The sequence below is a fragment of the Penicillium cosmopolitanum genome (genome assembly GCF_028827165.1).
Source record: "Penicillium cosmopolitanum strain IBT 29677 chromosome Unknown utg000006l:49.0-5199605.0:1.0-5204138.0, whole genome shotgun sequence".
NCBI classification, from domain to species: Eukaryota; Fungi; Ascomycota; class Eurotiomycetes; order Eurotiales; family Aspergillaceae; genus Penicillium; species Penicillium cosmopolitanum.
The window spans coordinates 1,011,774-1,032,836 of record NW_026622676.1 but is presented as its reverse complement, the minus strand read 5'-3'; the positions used below and the strand labels follow the sequence as shown (position 1 = coordinate 1,032,836).

Below are 21,063 nucleotides of genomic sequence, written 5' to 3'. Positions count from 1 at the left end.
TTCAAGTTTCAATGCCTAGTACTATTACTAGTATCTCTAACCTATCCGCTATTCTATATAATGATGTTCTATGCAGTCTAAATACCCGAGCGACCGTCTATCAAGTTGTATGCAGTCATGTATCAATCGTTCATCTGCTGAAAAGCAGATTATGCACGAAAGGGAGAAAATATTTAGAGAATCACCTCCTCCGAGTCGTTCTTGCGTCTCCATTTGCCGCCATATACCTGGAGTACGATGGTTGGGATCACACTGACAGCCACAATCATACCACAAACAACGCCCGAGCTGGCAGCTACTCCCACGCTATCAAACATAGAAGTAAACCTAGATTGAGTGTCAGCAAGAATTGAAAGCCATATTTTATTCCTCGGGAGACTGTCTCACCAGAATGGACCAAGGAAACCCCAGATTTGGCGAACAAAGGTGATGAAAACACCCACGCTTGCTGCCTCTTGCGGGTGGGTGTCAATCGCATAGGTGACCATAACCGTAGTAACCAACTGACTTCCTGCAGCAGCAATACCCGTACCAACAATAGGCGTAACTGTCCAGGCCCCAATCGGGGCTTGCTGCGTGAAAACAAGAAAGATGATAAGTCCCACACAGGCAAGGGCAAAGCCAAAGTAGCTCAGGAAAAGTCGGAACTCCGGCTCTGCTTTTCCTTGTGTTCGCTTGGCGCGCATTCCCATCCAGTAATCTGATAGACTCCCGCCCATCTGTTCGCCAATTACAGACCCAATGATCATGCCCAGGAACTGAAGGCCCACTTGCTCTGTATTAAGGTCAAATTTCGTTTGCAAAAGCTGCGGGATTTCCACTGTCGTCATAATATTCGCGAAAAGAAACACCATAGCATATGCGCAGGTGGGAAGGACGACAGACGGATGGGCGAACATGGCTAATGGCTTGACGAATTCGAACCATGTAAAAGGGGTGGGATCGATGCGACGGATCGAGATGTATTCTCTTTTGAAAGTGGATTCCTCCCGCCATTCGCCGCTATTTACATAGCGAGTTTCGGGTCCAAAGAAGAGGTAAAGAATAAACTGCCCCCCGTTGATCTATATAATAGATAGAATTAGCAAGTATGTCAAGTGCATATTTTCGAGACGTTCGTCTTACCATGGCCAGAACCCAATAAATCCACTCATAGCCAGCCCTATAAGCGACGAACCCAAAGATAAATGGCCCAAGAGGAACTCCGAGCGTAATCATCACAGTCCAAATTCCCATATAGCGAGCACGATCCTTCTTAAAAGTTGTCTCCATCACAACAGCACTTCCAATAGCAGATGCAGGGGCGATAAAGAACGCCGAAAGAGCTCTGCAGGCTGCGGTCGCACCGTAGGTAGTACTCTTCGCACAACCCACATTGCAAACGAGACTGCAAATTAATGAAATTAAAAATATAGGGCGGCGACCAAAACGGTGTGCGAGAGGTTTCCAGAAGAGTGGCGCGCCTCCAAGGACGGCAATTTGTAGGGAAGTCAGATAACTCGCTTGCTGATTGGAGACACCATATATCTCTACTATGTCTGAGTATGCTGGGATGATACCGGCTGCCGCAAATGTACCCATGCATGCGTGGAAGGCGACTAGGATCAAGTTCATAATTTTCTGCAGTCAGTATAGGCATTTTGTCAGTAAGTTGTCGGGAAGAACACCAATCTGAGATCTTCTTCAAGGTAACAGGAGAACGAACCTTCCACTCCGGCCAATTGTAGGGATCCGCAGGATCCATCGCAGGAATTGGATCGAGATTCAGCGTTCCATGACGCTCCATCAGATAATCTCGGTGTGGTTTGGATAATCGTTCGGACTCTGCAGCAGTCGGGTCTGCCGCACTCTCCACGAATTCCATGTCTTGCTTTGCGTACGCCTCTTCGACATCGCGGTTGGCAGCTGAGGGCTGCTGCATGTCCGTGGATTTGGCCATAGGTGTTTGGTTGTCGGCTCAGGATGTGAGTTGTAAATGTCCTAGCCACGATTGGGGAGGAAGAAAGTGTTGGCAGAAGGGACTGCCCCAGAATGATGGAGTACCCCACGGGTCTACCTCATGGGGTATCTCCGTCGGATCCACTCGTTGCTCCGTATGTCCGTGGCGATGGCGAAAACCTGAAGTTCTTGCAGTGCGGTCGCTTGCGCGTCAAAACTACGACTAGTAGGAGTTCTAGACGTCTACGAGTACAACGGAGGAGCTACAACCTCTCGCCCCTTTACCACATATATACATAGTTTTGAGCAGCCTGAATATAGAATGCCACGCCTATGACGAAATTCGGACCAAGCTCAACGTCCAGGGATACCAGGGGAACCCCATGGAGGACGATCGGAATTCTGGTACATATGCGACTGGTTCGTACGGGTAAGTGTTTTGCAGGTGGGGAGTGGGAGCCAATCTGAACTCTGCAATTATACACCGCCAGCGAGGAATTAATTCCACCGTCAATTGCCAAGGCATTGCTAATGGACATAAGCTGTATCTAAGCCGTTGCCTGGCGCTTCAAAAGGCTTGTTCGGCATTGAACATAGCAAGGCCACCCGGTCTGTCAGCCGAAGGAGCCGATGCTCGGCTTAGAGCAGCTCTATTCTCGGGAACTGATGACAGGGGGGTGTCACCTTGTACCAATCAAATTGCCATTAATTGACCCACACGTTTTTGTCTGCCGACGAAGCGCTCGGCCTCGTTCTACTCGTAGTATTTCTTTTCTCCTCTTTTCCCCATCTTATCCGGCTTCTCCGCATTGTTAAACCCCATTCATGCGCATTATAATTTCCGATTACTTTTGAACGATTCTTTTTTTATCCTGCTTTGAGTTCATCGCATATAAGCCAACACAGTGAACTAAGAACGTACTCCATATGCAGATCCCAGCCAAAGTCAGTGAAATAGTGGGGCAGTGGCGAGTGTATAAGGATAGAGATGGAGAACCAGAATGAGTTCATCTAGTCGACCGGTGAGTCGTCACGGGGGGGTGTGAATTCAACCACCGAGGTTATACCGGCAATGCAACCATTTGATCATAATTCAATATATTTCACGGACAAGAACATACATCGATAGCAAAGGAAGAAAGGCTATAGAAGTGAGAAGGTCGACAGAAGCCTTGGTTCCAGCAAGTGTACAAACTCAAAATACTATGGCTTCTCGACTGGACTTGAAGGCGAGCCTGTAGCAATGAGAATTGGGGGCTTTTAATCTCCCCAAACTGGGCTTTCATAATCCTGAAAGGCCAGGGAAGGGTACGGTGTTCAAACGCGACCACAAGCTTATTTGTGGCGGTTGCGAATTCAGTTTTTGTTTGGCCATTGACGATTCCCCAAATTTCGGTTCAAAACAATGTAAATCACTTTTTTACCCGTCTGTCCACAGGTGATATTATGATTAGAATCATAGTCGCCATAACCCATAGAACCCCTAAAGAAGTCTTGGTCTGACTCATGGAAAAATTCTTCGAGCCATTTTTGAGGGTTGGTGTGGGGGCACAAGTTATGTGTTTTCCAAAAGTCTTGCAATTGCTCGGAGTTGGCCTTCCCGAAATCAAATCGAAAGTCAGTGAATAGGCGTAAGCTTTTGTCTGATTTATTCAACCAGAATGTTTCTGTGATTTGAACATTGGCGAAGGTACTTTTCTCGAAAGAATCCTCAAATTTAAATATAGCACAGGTACAGCCTCGATCACGAGTGCATTTTACTTGATTTTTCCAAGCATTGCAAGCTAGATATGCTGTAATATGCTGAGCTATTTTGCTCGTAGTAGACGTTGGAACTTGTTGAAAACCCCCTTTAGAAGATGTATACGACATACTCCCCAGGGCTTTTGGCTGGGGGGCCGGCCTCAACCTTTGCTGATCATGATCTGGGTGGCTATTATTTGATGAATGGTAAGTAGCCTCATAGAAGTCATCCCTTTCGCCTATTTTCAGAGCTCTGATTAAATCATGCTTGTCACGGACAGTGATACTTGAACCAGGGAAAAACATCAACTTCGCCGGCGTAACGCTGGTCACACCTCCGCGGACTGCGTTGAGGAATATCAAGAGATGACGGCGGGAGATGACGTATCAACTTTGACCCGCAAGGCAGAGTATTGATGGAGAACTCAAACACTGAGGACAGAATTTCCAACGTGTGTTTTCTAATCGGTGAACAAGATCTGTCCGCGGTTGAGGTAAATATGCGAAGCTCAGAAAATACCGGTACTCATGGGGCAGTATGTCTCGAATCGTCTTGCTCTGTAGAGCAAGGAACCTCTTGAAACAAGCAAATGTAGTTTTGCAGCTCAAAGCAAAACAAACCTGATCTGCATATGGGAGCATTGGAAATATGCGGTCCATGATTTCGAAATCGGCGAGCATTTTGAGCGATACTAGTAAGTGCGAATTCAGGTTATATCAATAAGACGTTAACCAGTGCAATAGAGGATCGCCAGATGTTAGCGGCCGACACTAATTAAATATCTCACGGGAAGGGATAGTTTTTGCCGCAGTATTTCTTCGTCCCGTTTTGCACGCTTAAACCATGGTAAAGTTGGTCACATCGATTATGTGTTGTTCGCGTCATCAACCCCATGGCCTGGGAGCTGTTGCCGATTTGGATTTCGGGCCACCAAAAAGGGAAGCGGTTCAGCAAATATAGATAGAACTCTTCGCTCCTTCCCTGCATCTTCTTCTTCTACCCTTTCTAAACTTGAATGTTTATAAAAACACCGCCATACATCCCAAGAGCGTTTGTCCCTTTTCCCTTCTTTCTCTCTCCAGTATGTATGCACCTTTCACCGATTCTCTGCCGGCGTACTACTACCTTTCTTTATCATTGTTCATCTCACAGCAGGCATTATTGCAGGTTCGATCCTTGGGGCGATCCCGATTCACCGTATAGGACGTGGAAAAAGGAGCCTGGATATGAAGTCGCCCAAGTCTGAATCATTGCAACCACCGGCAGGCGTACGACGTGGAGATCGCCATTTCAACTCGAAGCAACACACTGCCGAAAATGACCGTCCGATCGCTTCGACCTTCGAGCCGCCGTCACTAGATACAAAAATCTTCCCAGCCTGGCTAGCGCTGTTCCGCGAGGGGGTGGAGATCGGGGAGATGGTTGATTTTGGGATCCCTTTCTCTCCATTTTTGGGTACCCTGTTGTCGGTAAATCGCATGTTTTGTCCGTTTATTCTTGGGTGCCGGTTTAGATAGAATAGATAGAGTAGATAGAACACCGACGACGGGCTCACCCTTCTACGCAGGGTCGGTGACGAGTAGTCTTCGGACGAAACCGAGATGAGTTCAATTTTAAGTTGTTTTGCATTGACCTATTCCCGAATTTGGCTTAGAAACTTAATCCAAAGACTCCGAGCGAATAGTGTGGTGTAGTTTGAAGATCTTTTGGTGGCTGTGTAACGATATCAGTGCGCTATGGAAGGCTGCAGAGCCAAGGAGTCTCTTGCAGAGGCTCCAGGCATTCAGATCGCCTCGAGATACCTACTAGTAGATGTTGAGGAAAATCAATAGTTCGACATGACGAGATATCCTACTATCTAATACTCTGTTGTCGTGATGAGAATCAACCAGGTTGATGTCGCTTAGCGCGGAAGTTTGTTGGAATCGATCGACAACTAGCTGAGAAGCAGGGATATTTAGATCTACCGCCCGAATACCGTGCGGAGTATGTAGAACGTGTTGCGCACGGACTGTCCAAGACCGTTGGGCGCGATAACTAGTTCAGGCACTCCGGCGATAGTTGAAAATGGTGCATGGATCGACTATCAATACGACCATGACGACATAAAAGAGGTTCAGCACATGGCAGGAAGCTTATATTGAGCGGAGTCCAGCGGAGTGCAGCAAAGCCCGGGTGGTCCGCAAGGAGGCCAAGGAGGTTCCCCGCGATTCGGTGAGCAGCACCCCACTGCAAGATGACGGTTGCCAACCCTCGAAAAAGTCAGCTGGGACGGGGATAGGAAATCAGATGAGCAACGACCGCCAACGCTAGACCGCGAAAAGAGGGTATGTGGGGCCCTGTTGAATTCAAAAAAGGGTCAACATTTCAGCTTTGAAGGGGGATATCAAGCACGGAGCATGGAGCCGAGAGTAATGGGACAAAGACACATAGACGGCCACTCGGTCATGCCAGAGCATATATTGCTGTCGTGATCAATATATCTTGCGTGATGAAGATCGACCTATGGATCTGAGGATACGAGTATGACTGTAATACCTAAAGTGATGATGATGGCCTTGGAATGACCGCAAACGTGCATGGCTCCGAGCCCGAGATGCACGCGGACAGGCGCTAGCGTCAGCGCCAGCAGATCCCAGCGGGGCAGAAAGCGGTAGATCCAAAAGAAAACTGTCAACAAATATCTTCATCGAACCGGGGAACGAAATAAATATTGGTTATTGCTCATTGCTGAATCCTTGGTGTTTCCAATAGGGTAACCTCGAGTATCAGCATTCCCCCCTTATCGTCCATCCTCTCACCGCCTCTCCACTTTTTTACTTTTTCGGCCACGCGGACTGGGGGACACTCGGACTGGCACTGGCACTTGGAGCTTCCATCGGAATTTGATTTGGGAATTTCTGGACTGTTGAGCAGGTCTCACTTTCTTATAAGATCCAGTCGAGCCAGATGTCTCACAGTCTGGTGAGCCAACTGCCTTGGGTTGGCACTTTTCCCGTGCTCTGATCATCTCGTTACCCTGCAGATATACCACGACCGCGACGCAGCTTAGTGAGTCCATCACATGCCACCTAAGTGGGGAGCTATCACTAATGTAGATCATCTACCACAGCCCTTTAAATAATCTCCGAAAACCACAACACCTACAACAGTACCCGAATATGACTTCCCCGGAGGCTTCGCCGGGCTCACCTGGAAATACAGGTGCATCCGAAGAGACCGGAGATACTCTGGTGCAAACGGCGCCACTTTGGAGGAGGATGTTTGGCCACAAGTCGACGGGTAATGAGGATGTCAACCACGACCCCACATATCGCGCAAAGTCGACCCTTGGGATCCTGAGTGACAAAGAGACGGACGAGGTACCTGGTAAGCCGCAATATTCCCCAAATGTGGAGCTATCACTGCGCTCGAGCAGAACGTAAACTCTGTCGCACCTCGATACTGATCCCAAATGACTAGGTACCGTTCTTCTCCTTTCTGCCCAGCGCAACGAGCCCTTGGGATTAAGAAATCAACCTGCACGCACATCTACCTCGTCTCTGCGTTCTTCCAACCCGCCCTCTCGCTCATCCTCCCTCACTCCGACCCCACACAAGAAGAAGACCTCCGACGGGACCATTGTGCTCGATCCTCAGCCTGATGATTCGGTCAACGATCCTTTGAACTGGCCAGTCTGGCAGAGAGATGCCGCCTTGCTCTCCCTGGGGTTTTACTGCTTGATGGGCGGAGGTATGACTACGATCCTGGCAGCAGGATTCAGTAATGTGGCGCAGACATATGATGTCCCCAAACAGAAAGTTGCATACACTACTGGTCTCTATATGATGGGCATGGGACTAGGTTCAGTCGTCATGTCACCCACAGCTATCCTATTTGGGAAGCGCCCTGTTTATTTGCTCGGCGCCACTCTGTTCATCATATCTGGAATTTGGTGCGCAGCATCTCCCAGCTATGCGAGCCTGGTCGTCGCTCGCATTTTTCAAGGCGTTGCAGTAAGTCCCGTGGAATGTCTTCCATCGGCAACAATTGCCGAAATCTACTTCCTACATGAGAGGGCGTACCGTGTCGGTATTTACACCTTGCTTCTGCTCGGCGGTAAGAACCTTGTTCCCCTAGCTAGCGCAGCTGTGATCGGGAGCCTGGGATGGCGCTGGGTGTTCTGGATCGTCGCCATTATTGTCGGCGCATGCTTGATCCTCCTTTTCTTCTTCGTGCCGGAAACATTCTGGGATCGCACGCCTCGTCCTAGGCGCCACCACCACAAAAAACGCCCACACTTGCCCAGAACCATGTCTGATCTGGTCTCCCACGGATTTCGTGGACATCGATCTCATGCACAGGTGCATGATGAGCCTCTTGAGCTAGAGGAAGAGAAGGAAGCAGTCCCACAAGCTCCTAAGAAGGCAAAAAATGCGCACGTTGGATTTGTCGACGAGCCGGAGGAGGATCGGGAAAAGGCGTCGCATCTCCGACATGAAGTAGATCTCCCGCCGAATGTGCATCATATTTCCTCGGAAGATAATATTATGACTGAGCCCTCGACGCCTGCGATCGAGAAACCGGACGGTTTGCTACACCCGCCGCACGCAGCCGGATCTCCCCACGTCCATCTCCAGGATTCGAGCGACGTGGAAGCATCCCCAAGAAGCGCAGCCTCACCGGCACGCAGCACATCTATGGAGCCTGTGGCCTCTATTAGCTCCACCCTCCATTACACAAACCGCCTTCGCGAGAAACCCAAGATACCGTACGTATCCATGCTTAGAATCTGGAACGGCAGAATCGCACAGGACAAATGGTTCAAGATCGCACTTCGACCTTTTATCCTTTTCGCCTACCCTTCTGTCCTATGGTCGACTGTTGTATACTCGCTATCAGTGGGTTGGCTGATTGTTTTATCCGAGTCCGTGGCAGTGGTTTATGAAAGCAGTGAGCACTACGGCTTTACCGCGCTACAAACCGGTCTGGTCTACATTTCCCCTTTTATTGGCGGCCTGCTTGGTACAGCGGTCGCAGGAAAAGTGTCTGATATCGTCGCACGTTTTATGACTCGTCGTAATGGTGGTATCTACGAGCCCGAGTTCCGTCTCGTCATGGCACTCCCCATTGCCCTTTCCACCGTCATTGGTCTGATGGGCTTTGGCTGGAGTGCTCAACTTATGGATCACTGGATAGTACCGACTATCTTCTTCGGCATGATTTCCTTCGGTTGCTGTCTTGGAAGTACGACTGCCATCACTTTCTGCGTGGACAGTTATCGCCAGTATGCTGGTGAAGCGCTGGTCACGTTGAATTTCAGCAAGAGTAAGTTTTTCTTCTTTTCTCTTTTTTTCTTCCCCGAATTTCGCTTGTTGGATTTTCATGACGGTTTCTAACAAATTATCCAGACATCTTTCACGGCCTCGTCTTCTCGCTCTTCATTGTTGATTGGTTAGATTCTGATGGTTCTCGAACGGTTTACCTCTGTCTCGGAGGCATTCAGATTTTCTTCCTTTCTATGTCGATCCCCATGTATATATACGGCAAGCGAGCTCGTATGTGGACGGTGCGCAAGCGATTGATGGAGCGATTTTAGATCGGATTTGTTTTTTTTGCGGTTACGGTTATGACATTTATTTCTCGTACTAGTACATAACGATCTTAGATGTGAATTGGGATTGAATTTGATGATTATTGACAAAATCTGCCACTGGCAGTAGTAGGCTGCTTAGGTAGGTAGTAGGTACTCTTAGTAGTTGAATACTAGTTGTAGCCGCAAACCAATTTTCTTCTGGGCCCTCACCGAAGCTCCAACTTTACTCCGACCCGGAGTCATTTACTCCAGGGGAACTAGCAGCACCGCGACGCATGTTGCCAAGGCCGGAACTTGGATGCCCGGGACTGGAGACAATCATGATGTTCTCGAATTTATCCCAGTGGGAAATCACCAAGAGGGACGATGATCGGAGTTAATTACGACACCTGCGTGCTTTCAAGTTTATTTTCACAGTGGACTCCATTTCGATCAAGCACATGGCTTTTATGAAAAGAATCTCCACTTCTGTTGAGAGCTTTGCACGATGCAGTGGATATTGGTGGAGGGCCATGTGGCGTGGAAGGGGAAGGGAAACTAATCCGCGCACTGCATCGTTATTGTACGACCGGCTTTTCGGAGCTTGTGAACAAAACGGGTAAGGTCAAGATCGATAAAGAATCGGAATCCCCAGCAAAAACAGCAAAAGAAAGGACAGCTGCCAATGCTTTCAAGGTTCAAATTCCTTGGCTCAGCGGGCTGTTTCTCCGAAAACTCACCGGGGTGGGAACGACAAGGCTTGGAATTGGAGAATAAAAACACTCACCTTTACAGTTATTTCCTTTCAGGTTAATGGACCGGGCTCAACCGGCTTATCAGATCCGGTCAGTGCGACCTGGTGCCACTGGAAACTCATTCCTGTTACGTTTCCAATTGGAGAATTTGTATCAATCTCGCTGTGTGCTCCAAATTAAGATTTAAACTTGTCGGAACATGCCCGTTATCTGATCTGGTCTCTCTCCACTCACCCTGTTTTCTTTCCTCGGCATTGGGTCTGGCTTGGTGAATGTCCCCGACGGACATGGTTTTACTTTTCGCTCGTACTTAAATGGAAATGTAGCCTCCAGGTTTGCGCGCATCGAAAGCGTCTTTCCCTTCCCCCCCTTCCCCCCGTTCCGTCCCGTTCTTCGGAGTGCAGAGCCCGACACTCTCGCCCTCGCTCTCGCTCTACTTTCAACATGGCGACAACGAAGGAATTGACAGCCAAGTCTGTGACGGAGGAGGTTCAGCCGGTGGTTTCGGATGGAGATCAAAAGGACGAGTCGAACGATGGAAGGAGACCTCCGCCATTGGCCGCGAAGCTATTCGCCGTCGTTTTGATTTCGTGCATCAGTTTTGGGTCGCATTGGAGTTCTGGCGTGACTGGTGCTATGAAGAGCACAATTAAAAAGGTACAAGAACACCGCGATTGCTTGTCCGAAATGACGTGGAAGAAAGGAGTCTGTGATTAAACTAACTTGGCCTTTCGGGTAACTAGGACATGCACATTAACAATGTCCAATTTTCACTTCTCGAAGCTAGCGAGGATTTCATGGCTACGATTCTTCTTTTGCCTAGTGGTATCATTACTGATCGTGTTGGCGGAGCTGGTGAGTCCGAGTCCAAGTCCGAGACCGTCTGCTTCATCCGAAGCCAGGACAACCTATTAGTATCCCATCTGACGAGTATCCACACCTGAACAGAGATGATCGTATACGGCAATATCGTGTACACGCTTGGCTCAATCCTGGTTGCTGCTGCGACGACCGTCCGTTCGTTCAACTTCATGATTGGTGGTCGAGTCATTCTCGCTTTCGGTGATATCGCAACTCAGGTCGCGCAGTACAAAATGTTCTCGTCATGGTTTGCGCCGAGTAATGGATTTGCGTCCACGCTTGGATTTGAATTGGCAATTGGCAAGGTATTGATAATGATGTTAAAAGAACAATCGCATTGATTGAAAGCTAACTTGTTATAGATTGGAGGGTTCGTTGGCAAGTCAACTGCGAACATTATTGCAAAGGTTAGTAACAGCCTGAGTCGGATATGTAGTATTGACCTCAACGCTAACAAAAATAGAACACTGGAAACTTTGCTTGGGTCTTCTGGACAGCAGTGTTCATGAATCTCTTCACCAATGCCGCCTCGGCTGTGTTCTGGTTCTTCAACAAATACTGCAACAAGCATTATAAAGGACGACGAGACAATGCAACCAACGAGGTATTGACGGAGAAGAACAAGAAATTCGAATTTGAGAAGATCTTCCAGCTCCCATGGATGTTCTGGGCTGTTTTAGGTTTCTCGTTGTTCGAGACAAGCGCTGCTTTAACATTTAGCCAGAACGCAACAGAACTGGCGGAACAGCGATTTGCTGTCGATTCTGTCAAGGCTGGCTGGTACAGCTCTTTATCACAATATGCCGGTAAGTCGAAGGAGGCAATGTGAGGAAGTGCGGTGGTCTCTAATTAACGCCGTTCCAAATAGGATTTTTCCTCGTGCCATGTCTGGGTGTTTTTATCGACATCCTCGGTCAGCGGGCATCTGTCTGTAAGTGACAACGACTCTCGCGAATTCGGTAGTTATGTGATGTTAACAGGATGTTAGTGTTCACGTGTGGCTTGGGTATGCTGATTAGCATGGTTCTGCTCAATTTCGCGACCTCGACAGCAGGCACTGGAGCGTCATTCGGAATCTACGCCATTGCGCTATCCCTTGGCCCGACCTCCGTCATCGATAGCATCCGTACAACACTCTGGCATCAGTCCGTCTTCGGTTCGGCATATTCGCTGAAGGTGACGATGAATAATGCGTAAGTAGCCACACCCCCAATTGTGACCCGTTTGTTCTTAACCCACCCCGCTGACGCATAACAGCATGGGTATTATCGTCCGCATCATCACCGGAGCCCTGCAAGATGCCGATGACAATTCCTATCGACGTGTCATCCAGGTGTATCTGTTTCTCGTGGCGGCGTCGTTGGTCGTGGGCAGTGCAATCCTAATCGGGTCCTATACATCGGAATATCTCGCACCGTTGCAGTGGACTCGGAAGAAGCGATTAAGTTCTGGCGCGGAGATTATTGCAGCAAACAAAGAGCGCAGCCTGGTGACTCATGCTCAACGTACCCGGTACATCTCGGTTGGTTGCTTTAGTGCAATGCTGGTTTTGACCGTGGGAGGATGGGTGGCGTATATCTGGGGCGCCGTGACGGGTCATAATTCGTAAAGGTTGAATGATATGATGAGTGGCATGATGACCGAGTAGGATGATCGAGCTTGTGTCGTCATCGGCTTGGAGCCGCTGTGTGATATGTGTCCGTAACTATCAGCTGCCAGATATCGATATTCAACGAGTTCCCCTACTCATATTTCAAAAAGTTATGCGATCCATCACTCATATAGGATGTGACAGAGCATACGAGTACAGACCCTTGAACCTTTTCATGCTGGGACATGCTGAGTTTTTTTTGGGATGACTGAGCTGGCAGGTGAGCTGGTAGCTGTCTAGGCTGGTAGCTGATCAGTGGGGTGCAGGGGGGATCACCTCCTAATCCCAGGTCCATCGGATGGCCTTGTACCAGTACGTTTGCAATAGACAACGTACTCCGTAGCGGAGGCCCCCCCCATCCTCTTCTCGTTTGGGTAATCAAGTCGCCACCGCCACCACATGCCGCGAACGAGCGCCACAAGCGCCATCGCCCGCTTGTGAAGGTCCGATTTCCGACAACGCGATAGCCCAAGTCCATAACAAAAGCCCCAATGACGCAATGGCTGGAAATTGAGCTGAACTTGCACCGCATAATACACACTGATGTCGGCGGCGGAACGAAGGGGTTAGACTGAAGGATAGAGACGACGTCTTCAAGCCACCAAAGACAATCGAAGGATTATCACTGGTCCAACTGGAGATCAAATCCACCCGTCAGGGATTTCGATGGGGGATTGACCAGTGAGGGGATTGTGGGAGGTGGGTTGGTGGAGGATTGATGTGGGTTGGAGGCGCAAAGATGTGCCTGATCGTCCATCAATGCCTTCCCGTGATTGGGCCTCAGGCCAACTTCCACCTTCCACCACACACATCATCCACTCCACATCACCACCGCCTGCTTCTCCCTTCCGCATGTCCCGCATGTTTGGCTCATGGATCGTCCACTCTGCTCAATGGCCTTCTGCCTTATCCCCTTTTCAAACTTTGACCCTCCACCCCCGGTCGAGCAAGCGGTGGGGAGCCTGAGGGCACGCACCCGATCGAGACAACTTGAATGCCAATCATCAATCAGATCGCCTGGACTATTTCTCCCTCGCTGACCACAGCCTCCCAGTGGTACACGAAGTGTACACACTTTGTACACCATCCACCATGGTCAGTTTAGTCCCCACATGACAGTTGAAGCCCATTCATTTGATCTCCTGCCTCTTTTCCCTCGGCCCTTGGATCCGCTTCTCTACCTCTCTTCCCAATTCTGGTGATAGTGAGTGGGGATGATCGTGATTTTTCACACACACACACTCCCTCTCCAACGGCATTTTGTGGCTCCGCCACTCGATGACTGATCGACGTTTATTGTTCAGATCCCTCAGAAGACCTCTTCCCTCTCGCATCTCTCATCCCCAGCGCCGAAGCCTCAACCCCCCACTGAAACCGACTACTACCGACTACTACCGACTACTACCGACTATACTTTTGAGCTCGAGCTCTCGCGGTTGTGTGGCCACTGGCCCCTTTTGATACTGGACCCAGGGCTTTGAGCATGCAGGAAGAACGTCCTCTGCTACTTGTCGATCCTGCAGCAGAGTAATGGAAGAAACAAAGACACGTCAAGTCGCGGAGCATGGCGCGGATCGCAGAACGAGGGAACTATATCGCTACTATCAGCCCGGGGGCCCAACACACACACTCCCCGCCTGGCTCTCTTCCACGGGAGAGAGTCGATCATCTGGATCGACGGGCAGCTCAAACACCCCTGTTCGTGATAGTTCGGTAGCAGGTTCCAATAGTAGTGCGACCTCAACTCCATCCACTGCAATCGGACCGGAGGCGTTGGTCCTAGGATTATCCAACAACACTTTGACCTCGTTTGCACAGCTTGCAGCACTACGCTTGAATGTGGAACGAGCTCTCATATGTGTTCTCGACCGAGATATGCAGTACATTCTTTCCGAGGCCACCAAGTCAGTTAGTCTGAATGACCACTCGGTCCACAACGATAAAGATGCGATTTGGTCTGGAAACACCAACGGCGAGAAGGCGTGGAGCTTGTGTAAAGTAAGTATACAACCCGCATATGAGCTTGGAGTTCCACCATGTGTGTTTGTAAAGCTACATAAAAGGATCTTCAATGGCTGGTGCTGACCATCTTGTCTGTATAACAGGACACTGTTGCCCTCTCATCTTCCAATCGCGAAACCGCCGACTATCCCCACCTCGTCGTCAATGACCTATCCAAGAATGAACGTTATAGCAACCTTCCTTTCGTTCAAAACGATCCTCAATTTCGATTCTACGCCGGAACCCCCTTGACTACCCATAATGGTATAAATCTGGGATGCTTCTTTGTGTTGGACAAGGAACCTCGTGATGGATTGGCTGCATCGGAAAAGGACACACTTGGGTCGCTGGCCATGCTTGTTGTCGATTATCTCAAAGTCTGCCGTCAGGCTTCGGAAGGTCGTCGAGCTGCACGAATCTCTCGTGGACTGAGCTACTTCGTCGACGGGAGCTCCAGCTTCGTAGAAAGTGTTGACCCCTCGCGGGCCGAAAGCTGTCCCTCTCAATCTGTGACCCCATCAACGAACAATCGTCTCAGCACTTTTGGCGATTCCCGTGGAGCAGCCTAGGCAACTCCCTCCAATCCGACCAATCGTCCCAGAATGAGCGAGCATATCAAGAATCATCAGGCCAATCAAACAGCCCGCCCAACGATCGGAGCAGCCTTGGCAACTCCGTCCAATTCGACCAGTCGTCCCAGAACGAGAGAGCATCTCGAGCATCAGGCCAATCAAACAGTCCGCCCAACGATCGATCTCTGAGCAATGATGCGCAATCTGTTAGCTCTCGGGGCTCTAAATTAGACACTGGGACCTCTGGTGGGGCGAGCTCTCTGCCCGAGTGGATCACCAGCAGCAGCAGAAACCAGCTTCCCCCGACGACTCTCATGGCAATTCCTGGTGTTTTCGCCGGGCAGCGAATTTGCTCCGTGAAAGCCTGGATTTGAGACAAAATGGCGGTGTTATTTTCCTGAGAGTCTCAAGGTATTCCATTCTCTAATCGAGATAGTGGGAGTGAGGACTCGATGAGTGATTCAACTGGCCCTGCAACTGTCCTGTCCATGTCAACAGAAGATGAACCATTCGCGCCTCGTGCGGGTGCGGTCAGTGACTCGCCCGCGGCTTCCCTCGATCGGTCCTTTTTACAATTGCTGCTTCGACGATATCCCAAAGGAAAGATATGGTCCTTACATCAAGACGGGCTCATTTCCACATCTGACGATGATGATGACCACAATTCGCATAACACGGCGCCGACTCCCTCATATCGGTCGCCTCCAGGATTTCCCCCGATCGACGTGAAGAAGCCCACGGGAAAAAGGCGAAAGGCTGCAGAAAATACCATGTTGAATAAGTATTTCCCAGAAGCGACCCAGATCATGTTTGTTCCGCTTTGGAATGCTGTGAACTCGCAATGGTTTGCCGGGTGCTTTTGCTGGATTAATGTCGAGACACAAGTTTTTAGTTCCGCCGTTGAGCTGAGCTCTGTCCTGGGCTTTGGCTCGTCTATCATGGCTGAGTATAGTCGAGTCGAGTCGCTCATTGCAGATCGACAAAAGGGTGATTTTATCGGCAGCATCTCACATGAGCTCCGCAGTCCTCTCCACGGAATTTTAGCCGCGGCTGAATTCCTGAACGGCACGAACCTTAACGAATTCCAAAACTCGCTTCTTGAGACGGTAAACGCTTGCGGACGGACTCTACTTGATACGATGAATCAAGTCCTGGATTTCAGCAAGGTTGTTTCTTTGGAGCGAACATGGCGGTCACTGAAGCGCAGGAAAGAGTCACCACTCGACTTCAAAGGCACAGACAGGCTGGGTTCGCACCTTGATTCCTACGTGGTAACGGATCTGGCGATCTTGGCCGAAGAAGTTGTCGAGGGAATCTGCCTGGGACTGACCTATGGAAATAACTCTGGGGCCCCTGCCGATTTGTCATATCTAATGTCCAGCAATGTCCCCAAAGTCCAATCAGGTCGATCTCAAGTGGATGTGGTCATTGATGTGGCGCAAGGTGATTGGGTTTATCGCACACAGCCAGGCGCGCTACGGCGCATTGTCATGAACATCTTTGGAAACGCAATGAAATATACGGACTCAGGGCGAGTAACCTTGAGCCTCGAAGCTACCAGCCGGTCAGAGGGCCGTTCTCGACGACAGGGCCTGGAGGACTTGGTTACACTGACTGTGTCAGATACTGGACGCGGTATTTCGGAAGAATTTCTTCGCGGGAAGCTGTATACCCCATTCGCCCAAGAAGATTCGCTCGCCGTGGGAACTGGCTTGGGATTGTCAATCGTCAGGAGTCTAGTGAAAGCCCTCAATGGCCACATTCGCGTCCGCTCTCGCCCTGGGGAAGGTACGGTAGTGCGTGTCTCTCTTCCACTTGCGCGAGCGGTCGGCGAGGAAAGCCCGCCTGTTCATCAAAGCTCCCATAACCCGCAACAAATAGAAGCTCTGACGAAGACCCTTCTCCTCCGAGAGGGATTTCCTGGTAAACGTGCTGCTATTTGGGGTGTGGACCCGGAGCGTCTCGCAGAGGACCAGACTTGGGCCGAGATTGCGAGATATCTTACCGGATGGTTCGGAGTGGAGCTCGTTTCTTGGCCGTCACCGCTACCATTGGATATGTTGGTCATAGAGGAATCAGTGTTGCCCGAGTTGCGCAAAACGCCACTCACAGCAACACTACCATCACTACTCATCCTCTGCCACCAACCAGTGGATTATACTCTAGAGCAGACTGAGTGGCTTGCACTTGCAACCTCGGTGGAAATTATTCGACGCCCCTGTGGACCTCATAAACTAGCCCGCAGCGTTCTGAAATGCTTCCAGAATTCTCGCTCCACGGTGGTGACGCCCGCGACCGTGCTTAGCAATCCAATGGATTCTATTGACCTTGTCTACCGGACACCCCCGATCACCTCCGCCATACAATCTGCTTTGACGTCTCCGGTCTCCGTTTCAAACCCTGGGCCTTTTGATGAGCCTTTATCAGCAGTCGCCGCGGGGTCGGGTCTCAAGTCTCTAGAAGAGTCTTTTCCAAACGCCCCGTCAGTGGTACCCGTATCCGGATTCCCAGAGGCCATCGCAGCGGCCCCTCTCCCAGCTCCATCGATGGATGGCAGCATTGCCTCTTCACGACTAGCACGTGTCCTCGTTGTCGACGATAACCGAATTAATCTCAATCTGATGATGACCTTCATGAAGAAGCGGAATCTCACCGACCTTGTGTCCGCGGAGAATGGCAAGCTTGCTGTCGAGGCAGCCGAGCGAATGCAAATGGGCTTCGACATTATTTTCATGGATATATCAATGCCTGTGATGAACGGATTTGAAGCAACACGTGCCATCCGGGCCATGGAAGAAAGAAAATGATAACCGCAGGCCGGCTGTCATTATCGCTCTGACCGGGCTGAGCAGTTCACGCGATGAATCCGAAGCTCTCTCCTCTGGTGTTGATATGTTCCTCACCAAACCAGTTTCCTTCCGAGAAGTATCGCGTCTTTTGGCAGAGTGGGAGACCAATGGACTGGAGAAGGAACGAACAATTGGCTGCAAATTTGATTGATTACGATCATTCCTATGCATTCATTCGTGTTTCTTCCTCAGTTTGAGCATTGATTGTCCTTTCCTCTGTTCCATCTTGGCCTTTTCAATACCCCCGTTCCTCCAAGCCAAACGATTTGCGGTCAAGTGGCTGCACCTGGCCTATATTTACCATAAAACTATAATGCAAGTTTCGTCATTGACTACCAAGTGACTTTTATTGATCATGTTGCGAAACATCCTCATAACAGCCACCTCAGACAATGAACGTAGTGCTTGTAGTCACCCCGCTCTGTTCAAAAGTTGCTGTCCCTCTGCTCCTCTGTCTCCATTTCCATTTTCTGTTTCTGTTTCTTTTATCCTTTTATGGATGCATTTTCATGGTGCGTTGCATTTGGTTTGGCTGGATATACGGGAAGCTAGGACCGAAGTTCCCCCATTTCATTTTTTATTATACTTACTTTTTCTTTCGATTTCTCTTTTCGAATTTCTCCATGGGGTAGAGACTGGGTGGAGACAGTGGAGTTGTCTCAGGGAGTTTACCTACATGCACCCTTAGATAGTCAGTCCCTCGTGGACTTACCTCACGCATAGGAATCATTTGACCATGTTTGGTACCTCCAGTTACTCACATATTCCAAGGTTTCTACTACTAGTACTAGTAGTATCTACTAGAATACTTTTTACTTCAATGAGACTAAGGTTGGTATTTAATTATATTCATGCTGGAGTGTCCGTTGTGCCGAGCTATCAGGCCACGCGGTGCAACTGTCAGCAGCTCCGAGTCACTGATCAACTGTAGAATATGTCTACACCGGCTTAGGCTCTAGGGATATTCATTGGGTACCATGAATCTAGCTTTCAGCCAAACCACTAACTACTCCATTTGCCGTATCCGGAGATAGTCACATCCCACGTTGGTGGGGGGCCTCGTTTCTTGCGTGCGGGGTCAACGCGAGTTAAATCGACTGCAGCCCACTTTCCAAGCTGTCAGGGGGCTCTGCGACATTCAGTTAGCGGATTTCAAGGATTCAATCCCACAATCGCCCGCTTTTGAAACTTCTTCTCTCATTGACATTCAACCTTGTCTCCTACTTCAAATAGCAATCATGGCCATCACCCAAGAACCGAAGGTTAAATCCTTTGAGACAAGACTCTTCATCAATGGCAAGGTGAGTTGGAATCAACCAGCAATAGGGGCTCAAGCTAAGGAATGCTAGTTCGTGGAAGCCTCTGATGGCGGTAAATTCGAGCTGAAATCACCCGCCACGGGCGAAAAGTTCGTCGAAGGTATCGTCTACGTGCACAGAAGCCCTGTCGAGCTGGTATTAATGCAGTTATACAGTCTCTGAAGCAACAGAAGATGATACAAACGCCGCTGTTGCTGCTGCCAAAGCTGCATTTCCGGCGTGGTCCGAGCTCTCTCCTGCAGATCGAGGGGCCTATTTCAAGAAGCTTGCCAATCTGATTCGCGAATCCCACGACGAGCTTGCTGAACTGGAAGCACTGTCAATGGGACGTCCTGTCTCTGCGTACTTCGAGTCTTACATCGCTGCAGAGTCTTTGGACCACTATGCAGAGGCAGGTTATGATGCTCTGGGAACATCCAGCTTGAACACCCCTGGTTTTGTCAATATTACTATGCGACAGCCATATGGCGTAGTCGGTGCTATCATCCCTTGGAATGTACCGGTCTTATTCTTGGTTAGTCTCTCCGTTTCCCAATTTCGTGAGGGTTTCTGACAAAATTTAGATTGGTAAAAGTGCTCCAGCCCTGATCGCAGGAAATACCGTTGTGGTGAAGAGCAGCGAAAAGGCACCATTGACTGTGAGTTAATAAATAAAATCATACAGTTATCGCACTGGTCAGGGTATCACCAGGCAGTAATCTTACTATTTTATAGTCAGCCAAAATTGCCACACTGATCGACAAAGCCGGCTTCCCTCCTGGCGTTATCAACATCCTTTCAGGACACGGCCACATCTCTGGAAATGTGATGTCGCACCACATGGATATTCGCGTCCTAAGTTTCACCGGCTCAGGCAGAACAGGACGTATTATCCAAGCCGCAGCTGCCAAGTCCAACCTCAAGAATATAATTCTAGAGCTTGGCGGCAAGTCTCCCGCGATCATCTTTCCCGATGCCAATATCGAAAAGGCAGTCGAGCAGACCAAGTTCAGCATGCAATTTAACACCGGACAGGTCTGCATGGCCAATTCTCGCATCTATGTCCACGAGTCGATCGCTGAGAAGTTCATTGAATCGTTCAAAAAGAGTTTCGCTGATCTGAAGAGCGGCGATCCCTTACTCCCAACCACGCAGCAGGGCCCACAGGCAGATGAGCTGCAATACAAGCAAATCCACGCTTACATTGAGGAGGCTAAGAAAGTTGGCAAATTGGCCATGGGGGAGAGCCTTCTCAACATCAGAATGGATTTTTTGTTCCTCCTACGGTCTTCCTTGAAACGGCTGAAGATGCCAAGCCAATGAAAGAGGAGATCTTTGGGCCTGTCGTGCATATCAACACCTTCCGCGATGAAGATGAGGTCGTTGCCAAGGCCAATGATACTGAATATGGCCTGTATGCGGCTGTTTATACTAAGGATGTCAGCCGAGCCTTGCGAATGGCGAAAAAGCTGGATTCGGGAAGTGTGGGCGTCAATTGTACTAGCCCGACCGGAGCGAAAGACATGCCTTTTGGAGGTTATAAGGCTAGTGGAATCGGTCGTGAGGGATGGACTGTTAGCATCAACAACTATTTGGAGACTAAGAGTGTTCTTATTAGTGTGGATGATGAGTGATCTCCTAGTCTTCGCTTGGGAAGGTTTCTGTCACTCAAAATTCTATGCTATGTAGAGCTATGCTGTTCTGAATAACAATCGCTTGGTACAACCTCATACTAGTAGATTCGTGCAAGCTTCCGCTCATTGCTAAAGCAAAACAAGGTCTGATAGACATGTATGATAGCTTGTGGTGATTGAACACGGTATCTTGCATTACGAATTTT

The 21,063-nt window shown here is 49.4% G+C and overlaps 6 protein-coding genes across 6 annotated transcripts; 5 read left to right on the top strand and 1 right to left on the bottom strand.

The window, feature by feature from the left end:
- Positions 1–173: 173 nt before the first annotated feature.
- On the bottom strand, positions 174–1,939 carry N7509_004920 (uncharacterized protein; the record flags this gene model as incomplete). Its single annotated transcript, XM_056629557.1, has 4 exons — positions 174–327; positions 388–1,064; positions 1,126–1,620; positions 1,706–1,939. 4 exons carry the CDS (start codon positions 1,937–1,939, stop codon positions 174–176), a joined length of 1,560 nt encoding a protein of 519 aa, XP_056488859.1.
- A 4,904-nt stretch (positions 1,940–6,843) lies between these two features.
- Positions 6,844–9,260, top strand: N7509_004919 (putative MFS transporter; the record flags this gene model as incomplete). The annotated part of the gene is made up of 3 exons (XM_056629556.1): positions 6,844–7,051; positions 7,145–8,989; positions 9,073–9,260. 3 exons carry the CDS (start codon positions 6,844–6,846, stop codon positions 9,258–9,260), a joined length of 2,241 nt encoding a protein of 746 aa, XP_056488858.1.
- A 1,175-nt stretch (positions 9,261–10,435) lies between these two features.
- N7509_004918 (putative MFS transporter) lies at positions 10,436–12,461 on the top strand (the record flags this gene model as incomplete). Its single annotated transcript, XM_056629555.1, has 8 exons — positions 10,436–10,648; positions 10,735–10,846; positions 10,940–11,157; positions 11,215–11,259; positions 11,316–11,658; positions 11,721–11,783; positions 11,841–12,045; positions 12,110–12,461. The coding sequence occupies 8 exons, from the start codon at positions 10,436–10,438 to the stop codon at positions 12,459–12,461; spliced, it is 1,551 nt and encodes a 516-aa protein (XP_056488857.1).
- Positions 12,462–14,033: 1,572 nt separating this feature from the next.
- N7509_004917 (GAF domain-containing protein) lies at positions 14,034–15,450 on the top strand (the record flags this gene model as incomplete). The annotated part of the gene is made up of 3 exons (XM_056629554.1): positions 14,034–14,501; positions 14,609–15,013; positions 15,043–15,450. 3 exons carry the CDS (start codon positions 14,034–14,036, stop codon positions 15,448–15,450), a joined length of 1,281 nt encoding a protein of 426 aa, XP_056488856.1.
- Positions 15,451–15,456: 6 nt separating this feature from the next.
- N7509_004916 (hybrid sensor histidine kinase/response regulator) lies at positions 15,457–18,076 on the top strand (the record flags this gene model as incomplete). The annotated part of the gene is given in 3 exon segments (XM_056629553.1): positions 15,457–15,464; positions 15,513–17,826; positions 17,846–18,076. The coding sequence occupies 3 exon segments, from the start codon at positions 15,457–15,459 to the stop codon at positions 18,074–18,076; spliced, it is 2,553 nt and encodes an 850-aa protein (XP_056488855.1).
- Positions 18,077–19,163: 1,087 nt separating this feature from the next.
- N7509_004915 (aldehyde dehydrogenase family protein) lies at positions 19,164–20,857 on the top strand (the record flags this gene model as incomplete). The annotated part of the gene is made up of 6 exons (XM_056629552.1): positions 19,164–19,226; positions 19,275–19,344; positions 19,400–19,758; positions 19,808–19,882; positions 19,959–20,444; positions 20,486–20,857. 6 exons carry the CDS (start codon positions 19,164–19,166, stop codon positions 20,855–20,857), a joined length of 1,425 nt encoding a protein of 474 aa, XP_056488854.1.
- Between the last annotated feature and the right edge of the window lie 206 nt (positions 20,858–21,063).